This window comes from Cetorhinus maximus, chromosome 4 (assembly GCF_964194155.1).
Source record: "Cetorhinus maximus chromosome 4, sCetMax3.hap1.1, whole genome shotgun sequence".
Taxonomy (NCBI): domain Eukaryota; kingdom Metazoa; phylum Chordata; class Chondrichthyes; order Lamniformes; family Cetorhinidae; genus Cetorhinus; species Cetorhinus maximus.
In genome coordinates this window covers 167337268-167360557 of record NC_135882.1, presented here as the reverse complement: position 1 = coordinate 167360557, position 23290 = coordinate 167337268, and the positions used below count along the sequence as shown (strand labels likewise).

The 23290-nt window shown below is 46.8% G+C and overlaps 1 protein-coding gene across 1 annotated transcript in view; it reads left to right on the top strand.

Moving 5' to 3' along the window:
• The window catches only part of LOC144680019 (dermatan-sulfate epimerase-like protein), a 37941-nt gene extending 14880 nt beyond the window's left edge, over positions 1 to 23061 (top strand). The window contains exon 2 of the mRNA XM_078541102.1: positions 16948 to 23061. Within this exon, the coding sequence (XP_078397228.1) occupies positions 16948 to 19546 (2599 nt within the window). The 3' untranslated portion in view covers positions 19547 to 23061. The remainder of the gene's footprint in view (positions 1 to 16947) is intronic.
• Positions 23062 to 23290: the final 229 nt, after the last annotated feature.

Below are 23290 nucleotides of genomic sequence, written 5' to 3'. Positions count from 1 at the left end.
TGGTTTCAGACACAATTCTTCTGGCTTCAGTTACCACATCATGTGCAACAGATGCTTTCGCTAATTTAATCCTTCCGTATTATCACCAACATACAGCACAAATTTTGGCACGAACTGATTTCACCACAGAGGCAGTTGCAGAAGGCTTGATTCAGTAAACCTTCACTTCACAGTAATACTATAAACACTAGATCACATTAGCTAGCATTTAGAAAAGCCCAGATCAAAGAGAGATAACGGAGGACTGAAACTTCTGAGGTCCAGACTGCCGTGTCTAGCGGGTACATCAAAGATGCACTGGGGATTTAAAGACATTGAAGGCCAATTGAATTTTAGGTTCTGTAAATAGGGGCATAATGTAGAAGAGCAAAGGCACACTAGTAAAACACTGATCTGACTGCGGTAAGAAATTCCCCAACAAACCCCCTCCCCAAATGCAATTGCAATGGCTCCAGTTCCAACACCTGCACACTACACCCCACCCCCATGCTCAGTCTCCCTCTAAACCCCTTATAAAAGACACAGCAGAGACAGACATCAGAAAGACTGTCGAATCCTGACCCTAACCTCTCCCCCTTTTAACTTACTGCACCCCATTCCCTGAGGTCCAACACGAACACTGTTATCAAGCCTGGCGAACTGACCTCTACTTTGCGGAGAATGCCACGTCTCCGACACTTCCTGCTACCCCCCCCTGTACCACAACCCCCACCAGCAAATATCAAACCGTTGTTTCCAGAAACTGTCATCTGTTGTGAATAACTGGTTCATGGTTCAAACATAACTTTCTAGTTTTAGGAAATGAAAGTTTAACTATGGAAAACTGGGAGGGGGAGGGGGTGGAAACCTAATTTCAAACTGCTAACCATCTGATGTGACTGCAGTGCAAACAAGCTGGCAAAGTTATTTCACTTCAGAGGTCAGAGTAGGAGAGATGGAGCTATTATAAAACATTAGCTGGAGAAATGTGAACAGCGCACGAGCTAATTGGAAACAGAAATGGAAAAGGGGAGGACATAGGGCAGAATATTCGGAATAAACAGAAAAGGGGGTGGGGGGACATAGGGCAGAATATTCGGAATAAACAGAAAAGGGGGTGGGGGGACATAGGGCAGAATATTCGGAATAAACAGAAAAGGGGGTGGGGGGACAGAGGGCAGAATATTCGGAATAAACAGAAAAGGGGGTGGGGGGACATAGGGCAGAATATTGCCACCGGCCTGCAGGGCCTGACACCCCAGCCCATAAAGTGACCTGCGATGATGTCGGGCGTGCGTCATTTCGACATCGTGTTTGGCGAGCGCGTCCCGGAGGCGACTGCGCACCCGCCGAGCTGTCAACGGCCTATTAAGGTCATTAAAAAAGTAATTAAACCTGTTGAGGATGCTGCCCATCCGACCTTAAGGTTAGCGGGGTGGGGGGGGGGGTGGGGGTGGGGGGGAGCCAGGCGAGGAGCCCAAGCGGCCTTCGCGTTTTTCAGGAAATTTCATCCACGGGCGGGATGAGGCCTCCTGAAGGTTTTATAAAATAATTAAATAAAATTCCCAAACATGTCCCAGCTCGTGTGACACTGCCACATGAGGGGGACATGTTTAAATAAGCTTTTACTTTATTTATTGGAAACTTTTATAATCGGTTCAATCTCGCTGAGGCAGCTCCGTTGTGACCTTAATGGGCCCGCCTGCATAAAATGGCGGCGAGCAGTCGATCGTCTCCGTGCCCGCCCGCTCCTGCCTAGCCCGCCTGGGTCACCATAGGAAAAATTCTCCCCGCTACCTAGTGTGGGAGAGTCGGGGCCTGCGCTCTTCCGCACGCACGGAGCTGCCTAAGGGAGATTAAATGTTTCCTTTTATTTTATTTGTGCATGATGTGCGTGTTGCCAGCTAGGCCAACATTTATTGCCCATCCCTAATTGCCCTTGAGAACCGAGTGGCTTCGTCGGTCATTTCAGAGTCAACTACATTGCTGTGGGTCTGGAGTCACATGTAGGCCAGACCAGGTAAGGACAGCAGATTTCCTTCCCTAACAGTATATGAGTGAACCAGGTGGGTTTTTAACAACAATGGACAATGGTTTCACGGTCACCATCAGACTTTTAATTCCAGATTTTTAAAAATTGAATTCAAATTCCACCGTTTGCCACAGTGGGATTTGAACCAGCTCCCCAGAGCATTACAAAAACAAAAATACCTGGAAAAACTCAGCAGGTCTGGCAGCATCGGCGGAGAGGAACCACAGTTAACGTTTCGAGTCCATATGACTCTTCAACAGAATTAAGTAAAAATAGAAGAGGGGTGAAATATAAGCTGGTTTAAGGGGGTGGGGGGGTGGGGTGGGACAAGTAGAGCTGGATAGAAGGCCAGTGATAGGTGGAGATAACCAAAAGATGTCACAGACAAAAGGACAAAGAGGTGTTGAAGGTGGTGATATTATCTAAGGAATGTGCTAATTAAGGGTAGAAAGCAGGACAAGCAAGGTACAGATAGCCCTAGTGGGGGTGGGGTGGGGTGAAGGAATCGAAATGGGCTAAAAGGTAGAGATAAAACAATGGATGGAAATACATTTAAAAATAATGGAAATAGGCGGGAAAAGAAAAATCTATATAAATTATTGGAAAAAAAAGGGGGTAGGGATGGAGGAGAGAGTTCATGATCTAAAATTGTTGAGCTCGATATTCAGCCCCAGAGCATTACCCTGGGTCTCTGGATGACTATGCTGGTGACATTACCACTACACCACCACCCAGGAAAGAAAAACCAAACCTGAGGTCTGGAAGGTCTGGGCAGACTGAAACTGGTTGAGGTGATATAAAGAGACGCAGAGCCAACCAAGGGGTAGTTGTGGCTTGGAAATGGCCTGTGCCGTCTGCAGCTCACTGAGAGAGAGAAACTAGCCAAAGGAAATGACGATTAGATGGGCCTGCACTGTAAGCAGAGCAAGAAACTAGCTTCACCATTCACCATGTGGAGGGTTAATCTCAGTTTGAATATTGTGAGGTAATAGAAGCTGTAAGATTGGTTAGTTTGAAACTAGTGAAAGATTCGACAGTACTCTCAGCAAAGATATATCCCAGTGAGGAAGAAGGATTCAAGGAAGGGAATAAACCAAGGATGTTAAGGATAGTATCAAATTGAAAGAAAAAACATACAATGTGGCAAAGATTAGTGGTAACCCAGAGGATTGGGAAAGTTTTAAAAACCAACACAAGATGACAAAAAAAAATAAAGAGGGAGAAAATAAACTTTGAGGGTAAACTAGCAAGTAATATAAAAACGGAGAGTAAGAGCTTCTTTAAATATATAAAAAGGAAGAGAGAGGCCAAAGTGAACATAGGCCCCTTAGACAATGAGGCTGAGGAAATAATAATGGGGAACCAGGAAATGACAGAGGAGTTGAATAAATACTTTGCATCAGTCTTCGCAATAGAAGACACTAATAGCATTCCAAAAATACTAAATAATCAAGGGGCAAAAATAGGGGAGGAAATAAATAGAATAACTATCACAAGAGAAAAAGTACTAGGGAAATTAATGGGGCTAAAGACCGAGAAGCCCCCTGGATCTGATTGGTTGCATCCCAGGATATGAAAGGAAATAACTGCAGAGATAGTGGATGCACTGGTAGTAATCTTCCAAGAATCCTTAGATTCTGGAAAAGTCCCAGAAGATTGGAGAACGGCCAATGTAACATCCACATTCAAAAAGGGAGGGAGACAAAAAAACAGGTCACTTTAGGCCAGTTAGCTCAACATCTGTCATTGGAAAAATGTCAGAATCTCTAATAAAGGATGTAATAGCAGAGCGTTTAGAAATATATAATCCAATCAAGCAGAGTCAGCATGGCTTCATGAAGGGGATATCACAGAATCACACAGTGCAGAAGAGGCCCTTCGGCCCATCGAGTCTGCACCGATATGTGAGAGACACTTGACCTACCTATCTAATCCCATGTACCAGCACTTGGCCCATAGCCTTGAATGTTATGACATGCCAAGTGCTCATCCAGGTACTTTTTAAAGGATGTGAGGCAACCCACCTCCACCACCCTCCCAGGCAGTACATTCCAGACCATCACCACACTCTGGGTAAAAAAGTTTTTCCGCACATCCCCCCTAAACCTCCTGCCCCTCACCTTGAACTTATGTCCCCTCATGACTGACCCTTCAACTAAGGGGAACAGCTGCTCCCTATCCACCATGTCCATGCCCCTCATAATCTTGTACACCTCGATCAGGTCGCCCCTCAGTCTTCTCTGCTCCAACAAAAACAACCCAAGTCTATCCAACCTCTCTTCATAACTTAAAAGTTTCATCCCAGGCAACATCCTGGTGAATCTCCTCTGCACCATAAGACTAATTAAAAAGATAAGAGCCCATGGTGTTGGGAGTGGTATATTAGCATGGATAGAGGCTTGGCTAACTAATAGAAGGCAGAGAGTTGGGATAAGGGGGACATTTTCAGGATGGCAACCTGTAACTAGTGGAGTGCCACATGGATCAGTGCTGGGGCCTCAATTATTTACAATATATGTTAATGACTTAGATAAGGGAAGTGAATGTTCTATCACCAAGTTTGCAGATGACACAAAAGTAGATGGGAAGATGGGAAGGCAAGTGGTGAGGATGATACAAGGAGTCTGCAGAGGGATATAGACAGGTTAAGCGAGTGGGCAAAAAGATGGCAGATGGAATATAATGTGGGAAAATGTGAGGTTTTGCACTTTGGAGGGAGAATGGAGGAGCTGAATATTATTTAAATGGAGAAAGACTGCAGAAAGCTGCAGCACAGAGGGATCTGGGGGTCCTCGAGCATGAATCCCAAAAAGCTAACATACAAGTTCAGCAGGTAATAGGGAAGGCAAATGGAATGTTGGCCTTTATTTCAAAGGGAATGGAGTATAAAAATAGGGAAGTCTTGCTAAAAATATACAAGGCACTAGATAGACCACACCTAGAATACTGTGAACAGTTTTGGTCCCCTTATCTAAGGAAAGATATACTGACATTGGAGGCAGTCCAGAGAAGGTTCATTAGGTTGATCCTGGGTATGGAGGGGTTTTCTTATGAGGAGAGGTTGAGTAGGTTGGGCCTGCACTCATTGGAGTTTAGAAGAATGAGAGGCGACCTTATTGAAACTTATAAGAGTCTTAGGGGGCTTGACAGGGTAGATGCTGAGAGGTTGTTTCCCCTTGTGGGAGAGACGAGGACCAAAGGGCATGATCTCAGAGTAAGGGGTCACCCATTTAAAACAGAGATGAGGAGGAATTTTTTTTTCCCTAAGAGGATGGTGAATCTGTGGAATTCTTTAGCGCAGAGGGCTGTAAAGGCTGGGTCGTTAGGTATATTCAAGGCTGAGATAGACAGATTTTTAATCAGTAAGGGAATCAAGGATTATGGGGAAAAGGCAGGAAAGTGGATTTGAGGATTATCAGATCAGCCATGATCCCATTGAATGTCAGAGCAGACTGAATGGTCTACTTCTGCTCCTGTGTCTTATAGTCTTATGGTCCCCACAGAGTCTTGTGTCAAAAAAAGCAACCAGAAAATTAGCTTGGAACTGTTGAGAAGGGAACCAGAACAAGGGGCTGAGACATCCACAGTCAAGAGGTAGTAAATGAACGTCTTACCTCTGAGAATAGCTGGAACTGAGGAGGATTAAAAATAGTTTCCAGAGGACTGTGGCATACTTATGGGCAGTCCCTATGGAAGTAAATAACTTTGTGATTGATGTCTCTTGTAATAGAACTCTTGGGGGATGTAAGAAGTAATACTGAGTGCTTAACCTAAGTAGTTGTAAACCATAGTGTTAAGTTAATAGCGCTTGTTTTGCTTAAGTCTTTTATACACAATTAAGTTTGTGTTTTTGTTTAAAAATGTGAAACCTCGTAGTATCGTTCTGTTGGTTAAAACGAGGTGTTGGGATTTCTCTTTAAATGTTAATGGTCTCTAACCAGATCGTAACACATGGACCTCCCAGTCTTCCCTCCTTGGCCTCCAACCTCAAAATCCCCCCAACCCTGAATAGCCCATTTCTACCTCCTTCTCAGCATTTCCGGCATTTTCTGTTTTTTGTAACTGGAGGACCACACCCACTAACTTCCCGTGTGCAAGACCTAATGAGACTGATTAGTTACATGAGTAATGCAATGGGCAGCTGCCATATAGATGAATTTAAACCACTTGCAACAAATTAATTCCATATCTTGGAATGGGGCTTCTGAATTTTATTTCACTAAACACTGCTTCAGACTCTGGCTGTTGTCAAACATTAATTCCCAGCACGAATGCAGTGTTAAGGTCGACTAGCTGAAAGGCTGGGAGGTGTGGTGGCACAGTGGAAGTGTTCCGTCCTCTGACGTCTGTCATTTCAAGACTTGGTGTTCATAATGTGGCTGAAACAGGTTGATTACCCGCCTGTAGATCCTTCCAATCGGCGGGATGGCAGGTGGTAAAAACAGGAGATTTTCCTGGTCAGCCATACTGCAGAAGGCAATGGCAAACCATTGCAATACTTAGCCAAGCATAATCATGGACCAATCCAAGGGAACCCATGGTCACCCACGCCCTCTTAGGGCATGGTACCTGGAGGAGGAGGAGGGGAATTGAAAGGCTGCTGGATAAATTGCTCAAAAAAGAGACACATTCAGTTGAAATATCATAGCTGAATATCTAACATATGAAGAAATGATAAAGGAGGATGGTACATGAAATATTCCCACTGCAGCAGTCACCATAGCTTTCTTCCAGGTAGACATTTCAATGGCTGGCTACTAGTTACCAATAGGGTCAGGTCAAAGGGCTCATTGGAGGTCAAACTCGAGAGGTTTCAGAATGCAACATGGATGCTCATTTGTTGAGTCCTGGGCTCAATGCTAATTGTCCTGAACAAACAGGAATGTAGCTTGGCTAAATTAAGCATTGGATCGATAATGAAGAAAAGGACAGGATTAAAGATTCATTTTATCAACCCTTTGTTCTGAATTGACATGAACACGGTTGCATTACTACCATTCAGTTATACATACAAGTACCTTAATCCAGAAGCTGGTGTCAGTATAGAGCCTCAAGGCAGCTGTAAATTCAGGTCAGTGGGGATGCTATATTAGGAAAGGTGTCTGGTCTATGTTTTCTGATCAGCCAATGCTCCACTCCAAGCAGTTGCCATGAAGGAAACTTCTGGGCGTAAGAGCAACCCAAGCTATCGGTGGTGATGTAACTGAGGCTACACCTGGGCGGACGTCACACCTGATGTGTTCCTGCCACACAACACCCGCAGGCAGCCTGGCCTTTCATGTTGGGGCTTGTGCGGTGAGCCTGTGGCCTTTTGGAGTTTCTAAACAACCGTGTTTTGTATCCCTTGTCAGAACAAGCATTGCAATAATTGATTCTTTGAGCATTTGTGTTGGCTGGGAGGAGGAAAGGGCTGATGCAGGCACACGGTGACACTGGACTCATTGCTGCACTATCCTTCGCCTGTACCATTCAGGCACCTGGGATTGACTGAAGGCCAAGCGGTGCATAAGAACATAAGAAACAGACGCAGGAGTCGGCCATACGGCCTCTCAAGCCTGCTCCACCATTCGGTAATGATAGAAGCTTAGAAAATTTACTGCACAGAAAGAGACCATTTGACCCATCATGTCTGTGATGGCCATATAAGAGCTGTACAGCCTAATCCCACCTTCCATTTCTTGGTCCATAACCTTGGTCCGTAGCACCTCAAGTGCATATCCAAGCATTTTTAAAAAATGTGATGAGGGTTTCTGCCTCTACCATTCTTTTAGTCAGTGAGTTCCAGACCCCCACCGCCCTCTGAGTGAAAAGATTAATAATAGTCGCTTGGTAGTACAGAACTTGAGTATTGCTGAAAAAAGAGACATGCTGTCAAAGCTTGACAGAATCGCAAGAAAACTAAATCACAAAGGGAACAACGATTTATACTGCATGTGAAGAGTGTGCTGGTTGCTTCAAGTATATAAAAATTCTTGTTCCCTTTAGTTTTGGTATTCTTGCAACTCTGCCCTGATGAGTAGAAAACAAAACACTTCGACTGCATGTCTCTTTCTTCAGAAAAGAGTACTCCTCAATTTCGCTCCAGTCCTTCTACCAATTATTTTAAATCTAGACCTCCCCTGGTTATTGACCTCTCTGCTAACAGGACCAGGTGTCCATGAAAACCTCAGCAGGTCTGGCAGCACCTGTAGGGAGAGAAGCAGAGTTAATGTTTCAAGTCCGTATGACTCTTCTTCAGAGTTCTGAAGAAGAGTCATACAGACGCGAAACGTTACCTGTTTTTCTCTCTCCACAGACGCTGCCAGACCTGCTGAGTTTTTCCAGCATTTTCTGTTTTTATTTCAGAGTTTGTCCCAGTTATAATAAAAACAATAAAACAAAAACAGCCCAATAGCCCTCACCCCCCCCCAACAATCCCTGTGCCCTATCCATGCCAACTCATGCCACCTCATGTTCCCTACCCACCCTCCGTGGCCTCTCATACCCTCCATGCCAGCCCATGCAAACCACCTATCCATATGGCTCTATCCCTATTTTGTAGCCTCGATGAAAACTTAGTGCCAAGTCATGCCAACCCACTCCCCCCGCACCCCCCCTCCCCTCACCCACTACCCTTTGCCCTTACACACTCCATGTCAACCTACCCAGTATCCACCATGGGCAGACCTCAGGAGCTATGGTGAGATGAAATAAAATAAAATTCTAAGGGCAGAACCTTCTGCCTGTCGGGCGGGCCGGCCAGGAGCGGGTGTGGGTGGCCGCGGAGCCGATCGCCTGCGCGCCGCCATTTTACGTGGGCAGGCCAATTAAGGCCCGCCCATTGTGATGTGCACCAAGGAGCGCTCAGCGCTATCTGTGCGGGCAGGGTGAGGAGGGTAAGTCGGGGCCTGCGCCCTTTTGCGCATGCATGCGAAAGAGCGCAGAAATCTCCCTGAGGCATGGAGCTGCCTCAGGGAGATTAAGTACAAATTGAAAGTTCAAAATAATGAAATATTAAAACTATTTAGATATGTCTCCTCATGTGACAGTGTCACATGAGCTGGGACATGTTTATGAAATGTGTAAAAAATATTTATTAATTTAATAAAACCTTCATGAAACCTCATCCCGTTTGTGGATGAGGTTTCATGAAAAGTGCTAAGGCCGCTTGGGCTCTTCGCCTGCCCCCCCTGCCAACCTTAAGATTGGATGGGCAGTGTTGAGAATTAGTTAAATTGGTTTATTAGTTGCCTTAACAGGCCTTTGATAGTTCGGCGGGCGTGCAGCCGTCTCCGGCGTGCGCCCACCGAACGGAAGGTCTGAACGACACACGGTGATGTTGAGACATACGCCCGACATCACTGCACATCATTTTATGTGTCGGTGTGTGGGACCCACCCCCGCACGCCGAAGGGAAAGTTCTGCCCAAGTGTCTGTTGCAAACTTCACTATGTTAAAAAATATTCTCTTTGATAACATTTAAATCCCTTTATGTTCTTAACCCCTACTAAAAACAAACATTTCCTACAAACTTAATCCCTAGTGAAAACAAACATTTGTATTCATAGCCGCATATCAAAGACAGCTAATCTCTTTATAACCACTTGGAGCTGTCAGTCAAGTACTGAATTTACAGAGCCCCAGCTGTGATAATGAGAGGTTGTCGAAGCAGTCGAACAGCCCTATTTCCATAATGATAACCCTCAGGCTTATATCAACATGCAGTGAAATTGCAAGCAACGATTTTTTTTTCAACTGCAGCATGGATTTTTTTTCAAAAATTTAAAGGGCCTGGGGATTAAATTACAGCTTGACAGTTCCACTAAGTTTATCCATTTTTTACAGACAGCCACATCTACTCTTAATAATCCTAAAGGTCACCTGACCTCTCCCAAAGATCACCTGACCTGTCCCGAAGGAGTACTTTACCCCTCCTAAAGGTCACCTGGCTTCTCCCAAAGTTCACCTGACTTCTCCCAAAGGGGTATCTTACCCCTGCAAAATGGCACCTTAACTCTCCACATATCTCTGGCAGCTGTAGACCTTTTCCACAAATGTCTCAAGCCTACAATTTGAGTTTTGGAAGTCCTAGTACTGAAAATTGGGTACTCTTGAAGGCAGCTGAAGTTTTCAATGCGCAGTTGCCTCTATGAACCACAGATGTGCAAACTACAACCTGCACCTATTCCACCCTGCCCCCACCACCAGTGAAAATGGTGGGTCTTAGGTTTGGGGCAGGACTAATGGAATTGGGGCACAGATGCTGTATTGGTTAAGGTGCAGAGCCCTTCCGTCTTTACAAGAATCCATGCCCAAGTTGCTTGGGCTCCTTGATGCCACATTCGGTCAAGGGCAGTCACTCTCACTTCGCTCTCCAGTTCAGCTCTTTTGTCCATGTTTGAACCAAGGCTGCAATGTGGTCAGGAGCTGAGTGGCCCCGGCAGACCCCAAACTGAGTGTCAGCGAGCTGGTTATTGCTGAGTAAGTGCCGCTTCATAGCACCATCGCCCCCACCTTCCATTACTTTGCTGATGACCCAGAGTAGACTGAGAGGGCGGTATTTCGCTACATTTTGTGCATAGGACATACCTGAGCAATATTCCACATTGTCAGGTAGGTGCCAGTGTTGTAGCTGTAGTGGAACAGCTTGGCTCGGGGCACAGTTACTTCTGGGACACAAGTCTGCAGTGTTACTGTTGTACTCCAATACCTTTGCAATAAAGGCCAACACACTATTTGCCTTCCTAAATGCATGCTGTGCCTACATGTTAATTTTCTACATTCCTTACACGCGCACATCCACGTCTCTTTGAACATCAGCATTTACAAGTTTCGCTCCTTTTCAAAAATAATCTGCTTTTTCATTCTAACAACCAAAGCGAATAACTTCACGCATCCCCACATTATAATCAACCTGCCATCTTGTTGCTCACTCACCTTAACCTGTCCATATCCCTTCGCAATCTCTCCAGAGCTCCCTGGATGACAAAGGAGACAGAAATTAAGTTAAAGGAGAAAAAGTGTGCTTATGACAGGTGTCAGGTGGCAAATACAATTCAGAACCAAGCTGACTACAGAAGGTTCAGAAGGGATGTGAGAAAGGAAATACGAGAAGCAAAGAGGGATTATGAAAAAAGACTGGCAGCTAACATAAAAGGAAATCCCAAATTTTCTAAAAGCGCATCAATAGTATAAGTGTGGTAAAAAGGAGGAGTAGGGCCGATTAGTGGCCAAAAAGGGGATTTACACATAGAGACAAGAGGCATGGCTGAGGTATTAAATGAATACTTTGCATCAGTCTTTACCTACGAAGTAGATGCTGCCCAGGCCATGGTGACAGGGGAGGAAACTCAGTCACTAGAAGGGTTTAAAATTGATAAGGAGGAGGTATTGGATAAGCTGTCAGTACTTAAAGCTGACAAGGCACTGGGACCAGATGAGATGCATCCAAGAATATTAAAGCAAATGAGAGTGGAAATTGCAAAGGTACTGGCAATAATCTTTCAATTTCTCTGGATTCAGGGGAGGTGCCGGAGGACTGGGGAATTGCAAACATTACACCCTTGTTCAAAAAAGGTTGTGAAGATCTGCCCTGCAATTACAGGCCAGTCAGTTTAACTTCGGTGGTGGGGAAACTTCTAGAAACAATTATTCAGGATAGAATTAATAGTCACATGGAAAAACGTGGATTGATTCGGAAGAGTCAGCATGGATTTGTTAAAGGAAAATCGTGTCTAACTAACTTGCTTTTTGAAGAGGTAACAGAGATGGTTGATCAGGGCAAGGCTGTTGATGTGTATATGGACTTCCAAAAGGCGTTCAATACAGTGCCACACAATAGACTTGTGATAAAGTTATAGGTCATGGAATAAAAGGGACAGTAGCAAAGTGGATACAAAATTGGCGGAGGGATAGGAAACAGAGAGTAATGGTTAGTGGGTATTTTTCGGGCTGGAAGAAGGTTTGTAGTTTCATGGTGGTTTCTGAAAGGGAATTGGAGAAGCACCTCACGAGAAAAGATTTGCAGGGCTACAGTGAGTGGGAGTAGCTGAGTTGAGATCACAGAGAACTGGCACAAATGGCCTCTTTCTGTACCATTTTATGATTCAATGACTCAGAGAGTCCATTCCAGAGCACAATAACTCGCTAAGTGAAAAAGAAAAAAAGTCTCCTCGCCTTCCCTTTGGCTTCTTTGGCCAATTATTGTAAATCTGGCTGTAGAAACAGTTCCCCCCCACCACATCTACTCAATAACAATCTCTCATTATTTGCAACATCTCCATGAAACAGCTTCTTTATAATTGGAGAAAGGATGTGTGTATTGAAGTGTCAGGAACATGCTCTGGCCTTCAGTACAGCCTGAGGAAAGCTGTAGCTGATGAGCTTACAATCGCCTGAAATGATCAGCACTTTTCATAACCAGAAAGGCTTCACACAGTTTGGAAAAGCCTTGAAGTGATTTTTAGCTCATTGGGCTGGTGTGCGCCCAACCCCCACCGAGCGTAAAATGACCCCCCCATGACATCAGGTGAAAGTCCCGGCACTCGCGCGACGTTTCGATTGGCGGGCACGCTCCAGAGTCGACTGTGCGCCCGCCAACAATTAAAAAGGCCTGTTAAGGCCATTAAAGTTATAATCGAAAGAAATTTTTCGCTGCCCGTCCAACCTTATGGCTGCCGCGCAGGCGAAAAGGCCAAGCGGCCTTTGCATTTTTTAGGAAACCTCATCCACGGGCGGGATGAGGTCTCCAACAGCCAATAAAAATAAAATTAAAATGTCGGCGTTTCATTTGTAACATGTCCCTGCACACGTGACAGAGACACATGAAGGGACATGTTTTGTAACGTTTTTAAGATCTTTATTTTTAATGTGTTAAACCGTCCATCTCCCTGAGGCAGCTCTGCGCCTCAGGGAGCTTTTTAAACACTCGTCCGCGCGCTCGCCTGAAGTTCGCATTCCCCCCTCCCCCCACCCACCCCCCCAACACACAGATAGCGCTGAGCGCTGCCGCTCGTGTTTCACGCTGGGCGGGCCTTAATGGGCCCATCAGTGCGTAATTGCGGTCCGGCCCCTGATTTGGACTTCCAAAAGGCACTCGATACAGTGCCACACAACACGCTCCCGCTCTCTCTACCCCCCCACCACCCCCCCGCCGAGCCGGCCCAATGAGGGAAAAACCCTCCCCAATAAGATGATCCTTTAGTTTTTGGGTGCCAGCTGGGGCATTGTAGAAAATTCTGGGCACTGGGGATCAAGGCCTTGGGAGAGGGTGCAGAGGAGATTTACCAGATTGATACCAGTGGGAGAAGAAATTCCAGTTACGTGGGAAAGTCCAAACTGGGGTTTTTTTTTTTGCTTAGAGCAGAGAAGGATAAAGAAAGACCTAAACAGGGACATTGAAAATTATGGGGGGGGTTTTAATTAAGTAAATGGGAAGAAACTGGTTCCCCTGACAAGTAGGTCGGTAACCAAAGACCATAGATTTAAAAGAGTTAAGGGGAGACAGTGGAATAATGGTAAAATCACTGGGCTAGTAATCTGGAGGCTCAGGTTAATGCTCTGGGGACACAAACTCAAACCCTGCCACAGCAGCTGGTGGAATTTTAATTCAATTCGTTAATAAAATTTGTAATTGAAAGCTAGTCTCAGCAAAGGCGGCTATCAAGTGACCATCGATTGTCATAAAAGCCCATTTGATTCACTGCCCCCCCTTTTTGGGGAAGGGAATATACCTCGCTTACTTGGTCTGGCCTGCATGTGGTTCTAGACCCACAGCAACGTGGTTGATTCTGAAATGGCCTAGCAAGCCACTCAGTTTGAGGGCAATTAGGGGCGGGCAACAAATGCTGGCCTTGCCAATGGCGCTCCTATCCTGTGAAATAAAGAAGTTGAGGGAAATTGAGATGTTTCTTCACAGGGGATTGCTAGGTTCTGGAGCGTACTCCCTGGAAGGTTGGAGCAATCAAATCCCATAGAGTCTTTTAAAAGGCAATTAGGCATGCACATGAAGAGGACTAATTTACAGGGCAATGGGGGCAAAATGGGGCTGGTTAGCTCAGTTGGCTAGTATGCGGTTTAAAATAACACAAACATCATGGCCAGGATTTTCCCCTCGGCATCCCCGACGTCATCCCGGTCCCTTTAAATTTTTAGGAAGGCGGGCGAAATCAGCTGTCTGCCCACCGACCTGTCAATGGCCAATTGAGGCCATTGACAGGCTAATTAAAGTAATTAAAGATGTGCCTGTCCAACCTTAAGGCTGGCGGGCAGGCCAGGAGCCCCAGCAGGTTCCAGATTATTCATGAAACTTCATCCACTGGCCGGATGAAAGGTTCATGTCCGTATTGTAAAGAAGTTATAAAGTTTATGTGTTTTTTATTAACATGTCCCATCTCGTGTGACATTGTCACATGAGGGGGACATGTTAATAGTTTTTAATTTTTGTATTTTTAAAGTTTTTCGGACTGTCACTGGTCTCCCTGAGACAGCACTTATTCTCAGGGAGAACGCACGAAAGAGTGCTCTTTGACAGATGGGTAATCCTCCCCCCCCACCACCCCGGAACAGGAAGTGCATAGCCCTTCCCATCGGGGATACTGCTGGGCGGGCCTTAATTGGCCCGCCCACTTAAAAGGTTGAGCAGGTTCGGCCGATACTCACTGGAGTTCAGAAGAATGAGATGTTTCCTCTTTAATGGGGGTATCTAAAACTAGAGGACACAGTTTCAAAATAAGGGGCTGGATTTTCACCCTCGAGGTGAGTAGCTGGAGTCAGGAAAATTCCAGGCTCGGCCCATCCATGTCAGGAGAAAGTGTTTGCAAGGACAGGATTTTCATTGTGTGGGGTGGGGTGGTCGGGCATGCTGTAGTCGGGCCAGCCAACCTGGGAAAAAGCACGGAGGCAGCTCATACATAATAAGACTTTGTTGGGAGCCCAGAAATCCATTAGACTGTTGAAACAACTAAGCCCCAGGGAAAATATTACTTGATTGGCAGCTATGACCCTCTGATTGATGCTGTCAATTTCACAAGTACACAAGATAAAAGAGGTTTCAGATGCTTACAGTTTCAGCTATTGATACTTTAAAGGGTCTGGATGATTGACACGTTTATTGGTCTGTAGTAAAAAAGAGTTTTTATTTAGGGAAGTGGAAAGTTATCAATGAATACTGTTTTTAAACATTTTTTTTATACATCCCACTGTCACCATAGGCTTGATTGGATCTATACAGTGTATAGCGGGTGAATGGGCATGCAAGTACCATAGCTTGGTATTGAGGGTGTGAGGGGCCATAGGGGTTGTTTGGAGGCCATAACTTGGGCATGGGGGAATGAGGGCCAAAGGGTTGTTTGGGGTCATACCTTGGCCTGGGTGAGCATGAGGAGAAACTTTTGAACTCACCTTTCAAAAGGTCCCCACATGCAGGCTATGGCTCACAACACCTCAAAGGTGTTGTGGACCATGATTCTTTGAAAAGCTGACCCAACTCCATAAAAACTGCGGCGAACTAGGACATGCCTATTCCACAATGAAGCTGGCCAGGTTGGGAGTGCAAGGTGCGGGCTCGAGACCCAAACCAGCCTACGCCCTTAAAAGGCACTGCCAAAAATTGGAAACCCTGGGAATGGGGTCGGGAATCCCAGAATCAGGAAAAGGGCCCGAGTCACCCGGAAAATGTGAAATTGTCAATTTTGGCAGGAAAAATAAAGGAGAGGCACATTATCTAAATGGTGAGAGATTGCAGAGCTCTGGGATGCAGAGGGATCTGGGTGTCTTAGTGCATGAATTGCAAAAGGCTAGTATACAGGTACAGTGAGCAATTAGGAAAGCTAATGGAAAGTAATCATTTATTGTGAGGGTAATTGAATACAAAAGTAGAGAGGTTATGCTCCAGTTATTCAGGGCACTGGTGATATTACATTTGGAGTACAGTATTGGTCACCTTATTTAAGGAAGGATGTAAATGCATTGGAAGCAGTTCAGAGAAGGTTTACCAGACTAATGCCTGGAATGGGCAGGTTGTCTAATGAGGCTAGACTTGTATCTGCTGGAGTTCAGAAGATTAAGAAGCGACTTGATTGAAACATATAAGATCCTGAGGGGACTTGACAGGGTGGATGTGAAGAGGATGTTTCCTCTTGTGGGAGAATCTAGAACTAAGGGTCACTGTTTAAAAGTAAGGGGTCACCCATTTCAAATGGAGATGAGGCAAAATGTTTTCTCTCAGAGGGTCGTGAGTTTTTGGAACTCTCTTCCTGAAAAGGTAGTGGAAGCAGAGTCTTTGAATATTTTTAAGGCAGAGGTGAATAGATTATTGGTAAGCAAGGGGGTGATAGGTTATCGGGGGTAGGCAGGATGCAGGTTTGAGGTTACTATCAGGTCAGTCATGATCTTATTAAATGGCGGAGCAGGCTCGAGGGGCCGAATGGCCTACTCCTGCTCCTTGTTAAATGTTCATGTGACGTGACAAAAATCCAGCCCAAGGGGGTCTCCCAATTAAGATGGAGATAAGGAGGAATTTCTTCTCTCTCTTTCACAGAGGAGGCTGGGTCACTGAATAGAGTCGAGGCTGAGCCTGGGTTTTTGATCGACAAGGGAGTCAAGGGTTATGGGGAACAGGGGAGAAAGTGGTGCATAGGCCACAATCAGATCAGCCATGATCTTACTGAATGGGGGAGCAGGCTTGACGGGGAACTATTCTGGGTCCCATTCATATCCTGGCTCCTATTGGATCGCACGCTGCCTGATGCAGAGAGTTGGCAATGATGCGCCATGGTGCGACCACGGTTCCCAGTGACTTATTTTCCCACGTTTAGCTTCCTGGCTGAGGTTATACACGCCGACGCCACGAGGGCAAGCGTAACAAGGTGGGGCGTCACCGAGTCTATCCGTTTTGAACCCTTTCGCCAAGCGAGGCCTGTCTAAAGTCCGTGTTTGTTTCCCCCCCTGTGTTTCAGGTTCGTGCTGAGGAACGGCAGCGGCAACTGGCTGGCCAAGCAGATTCGGAAGCACCGGCCCAAAGATGGCCCGATGGAGCCCTCCAGCGCCCACAGGTGGTGTACCCTCCACACGGAATACATCTGGTACGACCCCGAGCTAACGCCGCAGCCCCCGGCTGACTACGGCGTCCCCAAGCTGCACGTCTTCTCCAACTGGGGGGTCATCACCTACGGAGGGGGCTTACCCAACAACCTGGGGAACACTTTTTTGTCTTTCAAATCGGGGAAGCTAGGCGGGCGTGCGGTGTACGAGATCGTCCACGAGAATTCCTACTCCTGGATTGACGGCTGGAAGAACTTTAACCCGGGGCACGAGCACCCAGATCAAAATTCCTTTACCTTTGCCCCCAATGGGCAGGTTTTCGTGTCCGAGGCTCTCTATGGTCCCAAATACAGCTACTTGAACAACGTGCTGGTATTCGCCCCATCCCCGAGCAGTCAGTGCAACCAGCCCTGGGAGGGTCAGCTGGGCGAGTGCGGCCAGTGGCTCAACTGGATGGCGGACGAGGCTGGGCGGTCGGCGGGGGAGCTGGTAACTGCCACGCAGCATGGCGAGATGTTGTTCGTCAGTGGCGAGGCCGCGGCTGCCTATTCGTCCGCCATGCGGCTCACCAGCGTGTACCGGGCCCTGCTGCTCCTGAACCCCCAGGTCCTGCTGGTGGTCGACCACATCGAGCGGCGCGAGGACTCCCCTGTCAACCTGGCCAGTGCCTTCTTCCACAACCTGGACATCGACTTCAAGTACGTCCCCTACCAAACCACGGGCCAGCTGAACGGAGCCATGATGGATGTCTGGGACGCGCAGTACAAGATGTTTTGGTTCGACCACCACGGCAACAGCCCGGACCCCCGGATACAGGAGGCAGAACAGGCTGCCGAGTTCAAGAAGAGATGGACCCAATTTGTCAATGTGACCTTTGCCCTTGGGGAGCACGTCACCAGAATCGCCTACGTGTTCCACGGTCCGTATGTCAAAATATCCAACTGCCGATTCGTTGATGACAGCCGACGTGGGCTGAAGATCACACTGAATGTTAACGATACAGAGACGGTCGTGTCTGTGGTGACCCAGTATACTGACCCCACTGCCCGGTTCACTTACTTAGGGTTTGGGGGCTATGCGAAGGTGGAGGACGCTAACCAGGTCACAAGGTTTGGTTTTGGGACGACCGCTTTGCAGGGTCAAAGGAAAATCACCACCAACTTCTTTCACTTTGGGTTGACGGTGAAAGTACTCATGGCCATCGCCCTATGCCTCGGCCTGGCCCTGCTGGCGGCCCACTGGAAGCTCTACATCTCCTTCAGCAAGCTGCTACGCTTCACCTTGCTGATGATCATCACGCTGTGGTTCATGGAGCTGGTGGCCCTGTGGAGCACATGCACGCAGCCCATGTGCGGCATGAACTGGAACGGGAACGAGGCCAACGCCGACGCGGACGGCCACTCGAAGCAGTGGGACGAGAGCCTCGGCAAGATGTCGCCCGTGATCATCACGTCGCTCCCAGGCTCAGGCGCAGAAATCCTCAAGCACCTCTTTGTCAACAACACGGACTTCGTCTACATCAGGGTGCCCACTGAGCACCTCGACATCCCCGAGATGGAGTTTGAGTTTGACTCCTTCGTCGACGCTTGCGAGTGGAAGCTGTCTGACGTCCGAGCTGGCCGCTACCGCCTGGTCCAGGGCTGGCTCCAGTCCCTGGTGCACAACGCAAAGCTCCACCTGCAGAACATTCAGCTCCACACGGGCAGCAGGGGCCCAGTTCCCGTGGAAAAACCCAGCGGGGTCAAGAAGAGGAAGTACAGGAGAAAAGCCTCCTCGATGGACCAGAACATGAAGTACAAGGAAAACGTGGAGAAGGACACGGAGTATATCAAAGGGCTGAGGAGGCACCTTGCTTCCTACCCCAACGCACGCGTGGTCCTCAGCTTAAGCAGCGGGAGTTGGACACTGAAGCTTCCATTTGTACAGGGAGTCATAGGGCCTTCAATGAGGGCTTTGTACATGGTGAGGGACCCACGTGCATGGATCTATTCGTTGCTCTATAACAGCAAACCCAGCGTTTATTCCCTAAGAAATGTGCCCCAGCATTTAGCCATGCTATTTACAGAAGACAACAATAAGGGAAAGTGCAATTTGGACTCTGGGTATGCCTATGAGTACGAGCTGCTTCGGAGGCAGTTTTCAGCGCCAGCCAAAGACACATTGTCCCTCTTGGCTCACCTGTGGCTCGCCAACACCAGGGCAACATTGAGGGTAAACAAGAAACTGCCGCCCGCCAACTACCAGCTGCTGAAGTTTGAAGACGTTGTCAACTTCCCTCAGGAAACGGCCGAGAGGATCTATCTCTTTCTGGGCTTCACCCTCCCCCCCGCTGTGTTAAACAGGGTGCTTTTCGCCACCTCGACCAACTTGTTCCACCTTCCGTTCGAGGGCGAGGTGTCACCCGGTAACCTCCACCTCTGGAGGGACAAAATGCCCCAGAAGGACATCAGGGTAATCGAGGACATCTGCTGGTCAGTGATGACCCAGTTAGGGTACTCCAGGTTTACCAGCTGAGAGCCATGCGCGCCAGGAGTTGCGAGAGCGCTGACAACATTTCACCATAAAAGTTGAATGAGCCTGGGAGCTTTGGGCGCAGATGTATCATTTGAAAAGTTTTTAGATCCATCGAAGCAGAACGTATTCCTGCTCTGCTCAGCTCTGCTCCGGATATAATTGTTACCAATGGGGGTCCCGCAGGGTCCAGCAAAGAGACTTATTGGGAATGTGGGACAGCGTGGGGAATTTTTCAGTGAACAGGGAAAGACAGGGAACGAGGAATACTTTGGGAGGAGGGATAGAGAAGTAACTTGCGGCATTCACTGAGGCTGCAATAAGGTTTAATCACACAAGCCAACTTTCAGGAATGTGTCCTTTAACTGAGCTCATTAAGTGATAATGAGCTGCAGATGTTGTTTCTTCTCTCTGTGGTTGATTCCCATGCTCCTGGGCTGCGAACCGATTAGCAAATAGTCTCGGAGAGAGGCCTGTCTCAGTCAGTCCTGAAGAGAGAGAGAGAGAGAGAGAGAAATATACGACCAGAAAAACAATATCTAGCTCATGTGGGACTTTAACTGTCTTCCACAGTGCTTAAAATTTATAACTTATAAGAACAGCACATCAAGATGTACCATGGGAATGCTTTGCGAAATTTATGGAACCTGTAAATTGTGATTTCCAAACCGAATCAAAACATCTGCCAATTTTATGAGTCTTCTCCTGAACTATAATGGATGGAGAGGCACCATTGGGCAAGTACTTTGTCAGGTAGAGGTCACCCTTTTCAGGTGCACTTGACAGCATAAACATGATTAATCGATGGGGCAAGCACTGCTTTCTGGAATTTGGAAACAGTTGGGCTGTTCTGCACTCCTTTAAGCAGTAAATTGCAGAGTCATTTGGCTCTCAACAGTAATGCTACGTTGGCCCCAGTGTGATCGTGAATAGACAAGTGACTGCAGTGAGGGGATTGGGCTAGGCTATTTAACTTTTTTCCTTCAGCTTCCCTGCCCCTCAATGTGGCATTAAGGAAGGGGGAAGGAGAAACTGGGAGTGGAGCATTGAGGTAAAGGCTTTGACAGGTCATTGGAAGACACCAGGAAAATGCTTGGAAAATACGAGCGCAGGCATGATGGGCCGAATGGCCCCTTTCTGCACTGTAAAATTCTACGACTCTACCCAACTTCAATGTGGTCAAACTGATAAAAAGAAAGGCAGATAAAATCTATTCAGGGAGCGTCAAGGGGTGGGTTATTCAGGTGCACTATGCAATGCTCTAGTTTGAAACTAAAATGTGTTTACAGAGATGGATCTTTTATTGGGCTGGAAGACTTGGAAACAGTGCGTCACATTTTAACAAAGGATCAAAGGGAAAAGGGAGTGTACAACTGAACTGACTTACATTGGTTGCTGACCTCATCATTGTTTTCAAGTCCCTTCATGGCTTAGGCCCTTCTAGCTTCCTGTACCTCTCCTGAGATCATTGTGGTCCTCTAATTCTGGCCCCTTTACTCATCCCCAATTTTAATTGTTCCACCATTGGCGGCAGTGCCTTCAGCTGCCAAGGCCTTAAACTCCGGAATTCCCTCCCTAAGCCTCTCTGGCTCTTTACCCACCCCCACCACTCCTCCTTTAAGACGTCCCTTCAAACCTATTTCTTTAACCAAGCTGCTGGCCACCCATCCTAATACCCCCTGATGTGGCTCAGTGTCCGACTGTGTTAGTAACGCTCCCCGCAGGGTGCCCTGGGACATTTTAGTACAATTAGAGGAGATATATCAATGCCAGTTGTTGTACAGAAAGCTGAAATGAATCCAAGTTCCCAGGAGATAAAAGCCAAGAGTTGAGGGAACTCATCCAAAAGGGAAACCCCGCAATGCTGGAAATTCAAAATAACGACCGCATTTGTTGCAAACGCTCAGCAGACCTGGCAGCATCTGGACAGAGAAACATAAACAACATCCCATGAAAGCATACAGAGTTGTAACGTTAAGTCTATTTCTCTCACCAGATACTGCCTGAATGCTTCTTCTTCCAGCATTTCCTGTAATTATTTATGTTTGTTGTGCCAGTTCAGTTACACTGGGATACACTTAATACGATCGCCTGAAGTTCCATTCCCGGCCCCTCGAGCGAAGACAACACTCATCTAAATTAAACACGGAAAATGCCGGATATACTCAGCAGGCCGGGCAGCGTCGGTGGGGAGGGAAACAGAGTTAATGGTTCAAGTCCGCAGTCAGAACTGGGGAAAGTTAGAAATGTGATAGGTTTTAAGCAAGTGAAAGCAGGGAGGGTGGGGAGAAGAACAAAAGAGAAGGCCGGTGATAGGTTGGAAGACACAAGAGATTAAATGAAGAGTTCGTGGAGAAAGGCCAAAGGGAGTGTTAATAGGACAGGTACAGAAACAGAAGATGTGTCTAGAAGAGGTGTGAATGGCAGGGTCCTTGTTTAAAAAAAATGATTTAATGCATTCACTAAGGCATCAGAGAGAGAGAGGAATTTCAGGCAAACAAGTTGAACATCTATATGCAGATATTCTCCAGCATAATGTCAACGTTCAAGTAACTGTCACTCAATCCGGACTGGACAACAAAAGCGTCTACCTAACTTTAAAAAAAAAACATTCCCCTTGACCAGAGTCGACCTGCTCGGTATGAATTTGAACAAATCTGGGCAGTCAACTGCTCCATGATGCATTCTCCACGGCAACGCCTCCACCAACCAGAGTCCACTTGCCAACCAATCAGCACTCTCTTCTCGTGCATCATAAATTGTGGTCCCCCCGTTGCAGTTTGGTAAACTCTTGTGCGCTATCCTGATGAGTGCAAGCCGAAAAGCTTAGACAGCATGTCTTTTTTTTTTCAAGTCCTGTACTACCAAACGACTATAAAAAAATATTATTGTCCATTGGTTGATTATCTTTGAGCAGCTCTTATTAGCAAATAGCAGTGAACCTTTGGTGTTACCCAGTCTTAACTAGCGCAATTCTACAAGCTTAGGGTGTGGAGGAGATTGGCAAAATAATGATGCAGGGGCGAGGGGTTTCAGTTCTGTTGAGCAATGGGAGAAGCCGGGATTGTTCTCCGTAGAGCAGAGAAGGTCTGGGGACATATGAAAGAGTTGTTAAGTTCATGAGAAGCTTTGACAAAGCAAATAAAGAGAAACTGTCCCCGCTGGCAGAAAGGTCGATAACCAGAGGCTACAGGATAGAAGGTATTTCACAAAAGAACCAGGGGAAATAAAAGCAAAACACTGTAGACGCTGGAAATCTGACATAAGACAGATCGATGCTGATAAAACTCAGCAGGCCTGGCGGCATCTGTGGAGAGAGAAACCGAGTTAAGGTTTTGAGTCCGTGTGACTCTTCTTCAGAGCTGAAGGAAATACTTTTCTACACAGTGAATCGTTATGATCCAGGGCGCCTTTCCTGAAAGGTTGGCAGAAGCAGATTCGAAAGGAACTTTCAAAAGGGAATTAAAGGCCATGCAGGGTGATGGGGAAAGGAATGATATGGTTCGTTCTCCAAGAGCTGGCACAGGCTGAATTTGTTTTTTTTAATTCATTCATGGGTTGTGGGCATCGCTGGCTGGGCCAGTCTTTATTAGCCACCCCCTTAATTGCCCTTGAGAAGGTGGTGGTGACAACTGCGTGGGTTGCTAGGCTATTTCAGAGTCAATCACATTGCTGGGGGGGTCTGGAGTCCCATGTAGGCCAGACCAGGCAAGGATGGCAGATTTCCTTTCCTAATTAGATGAGCTT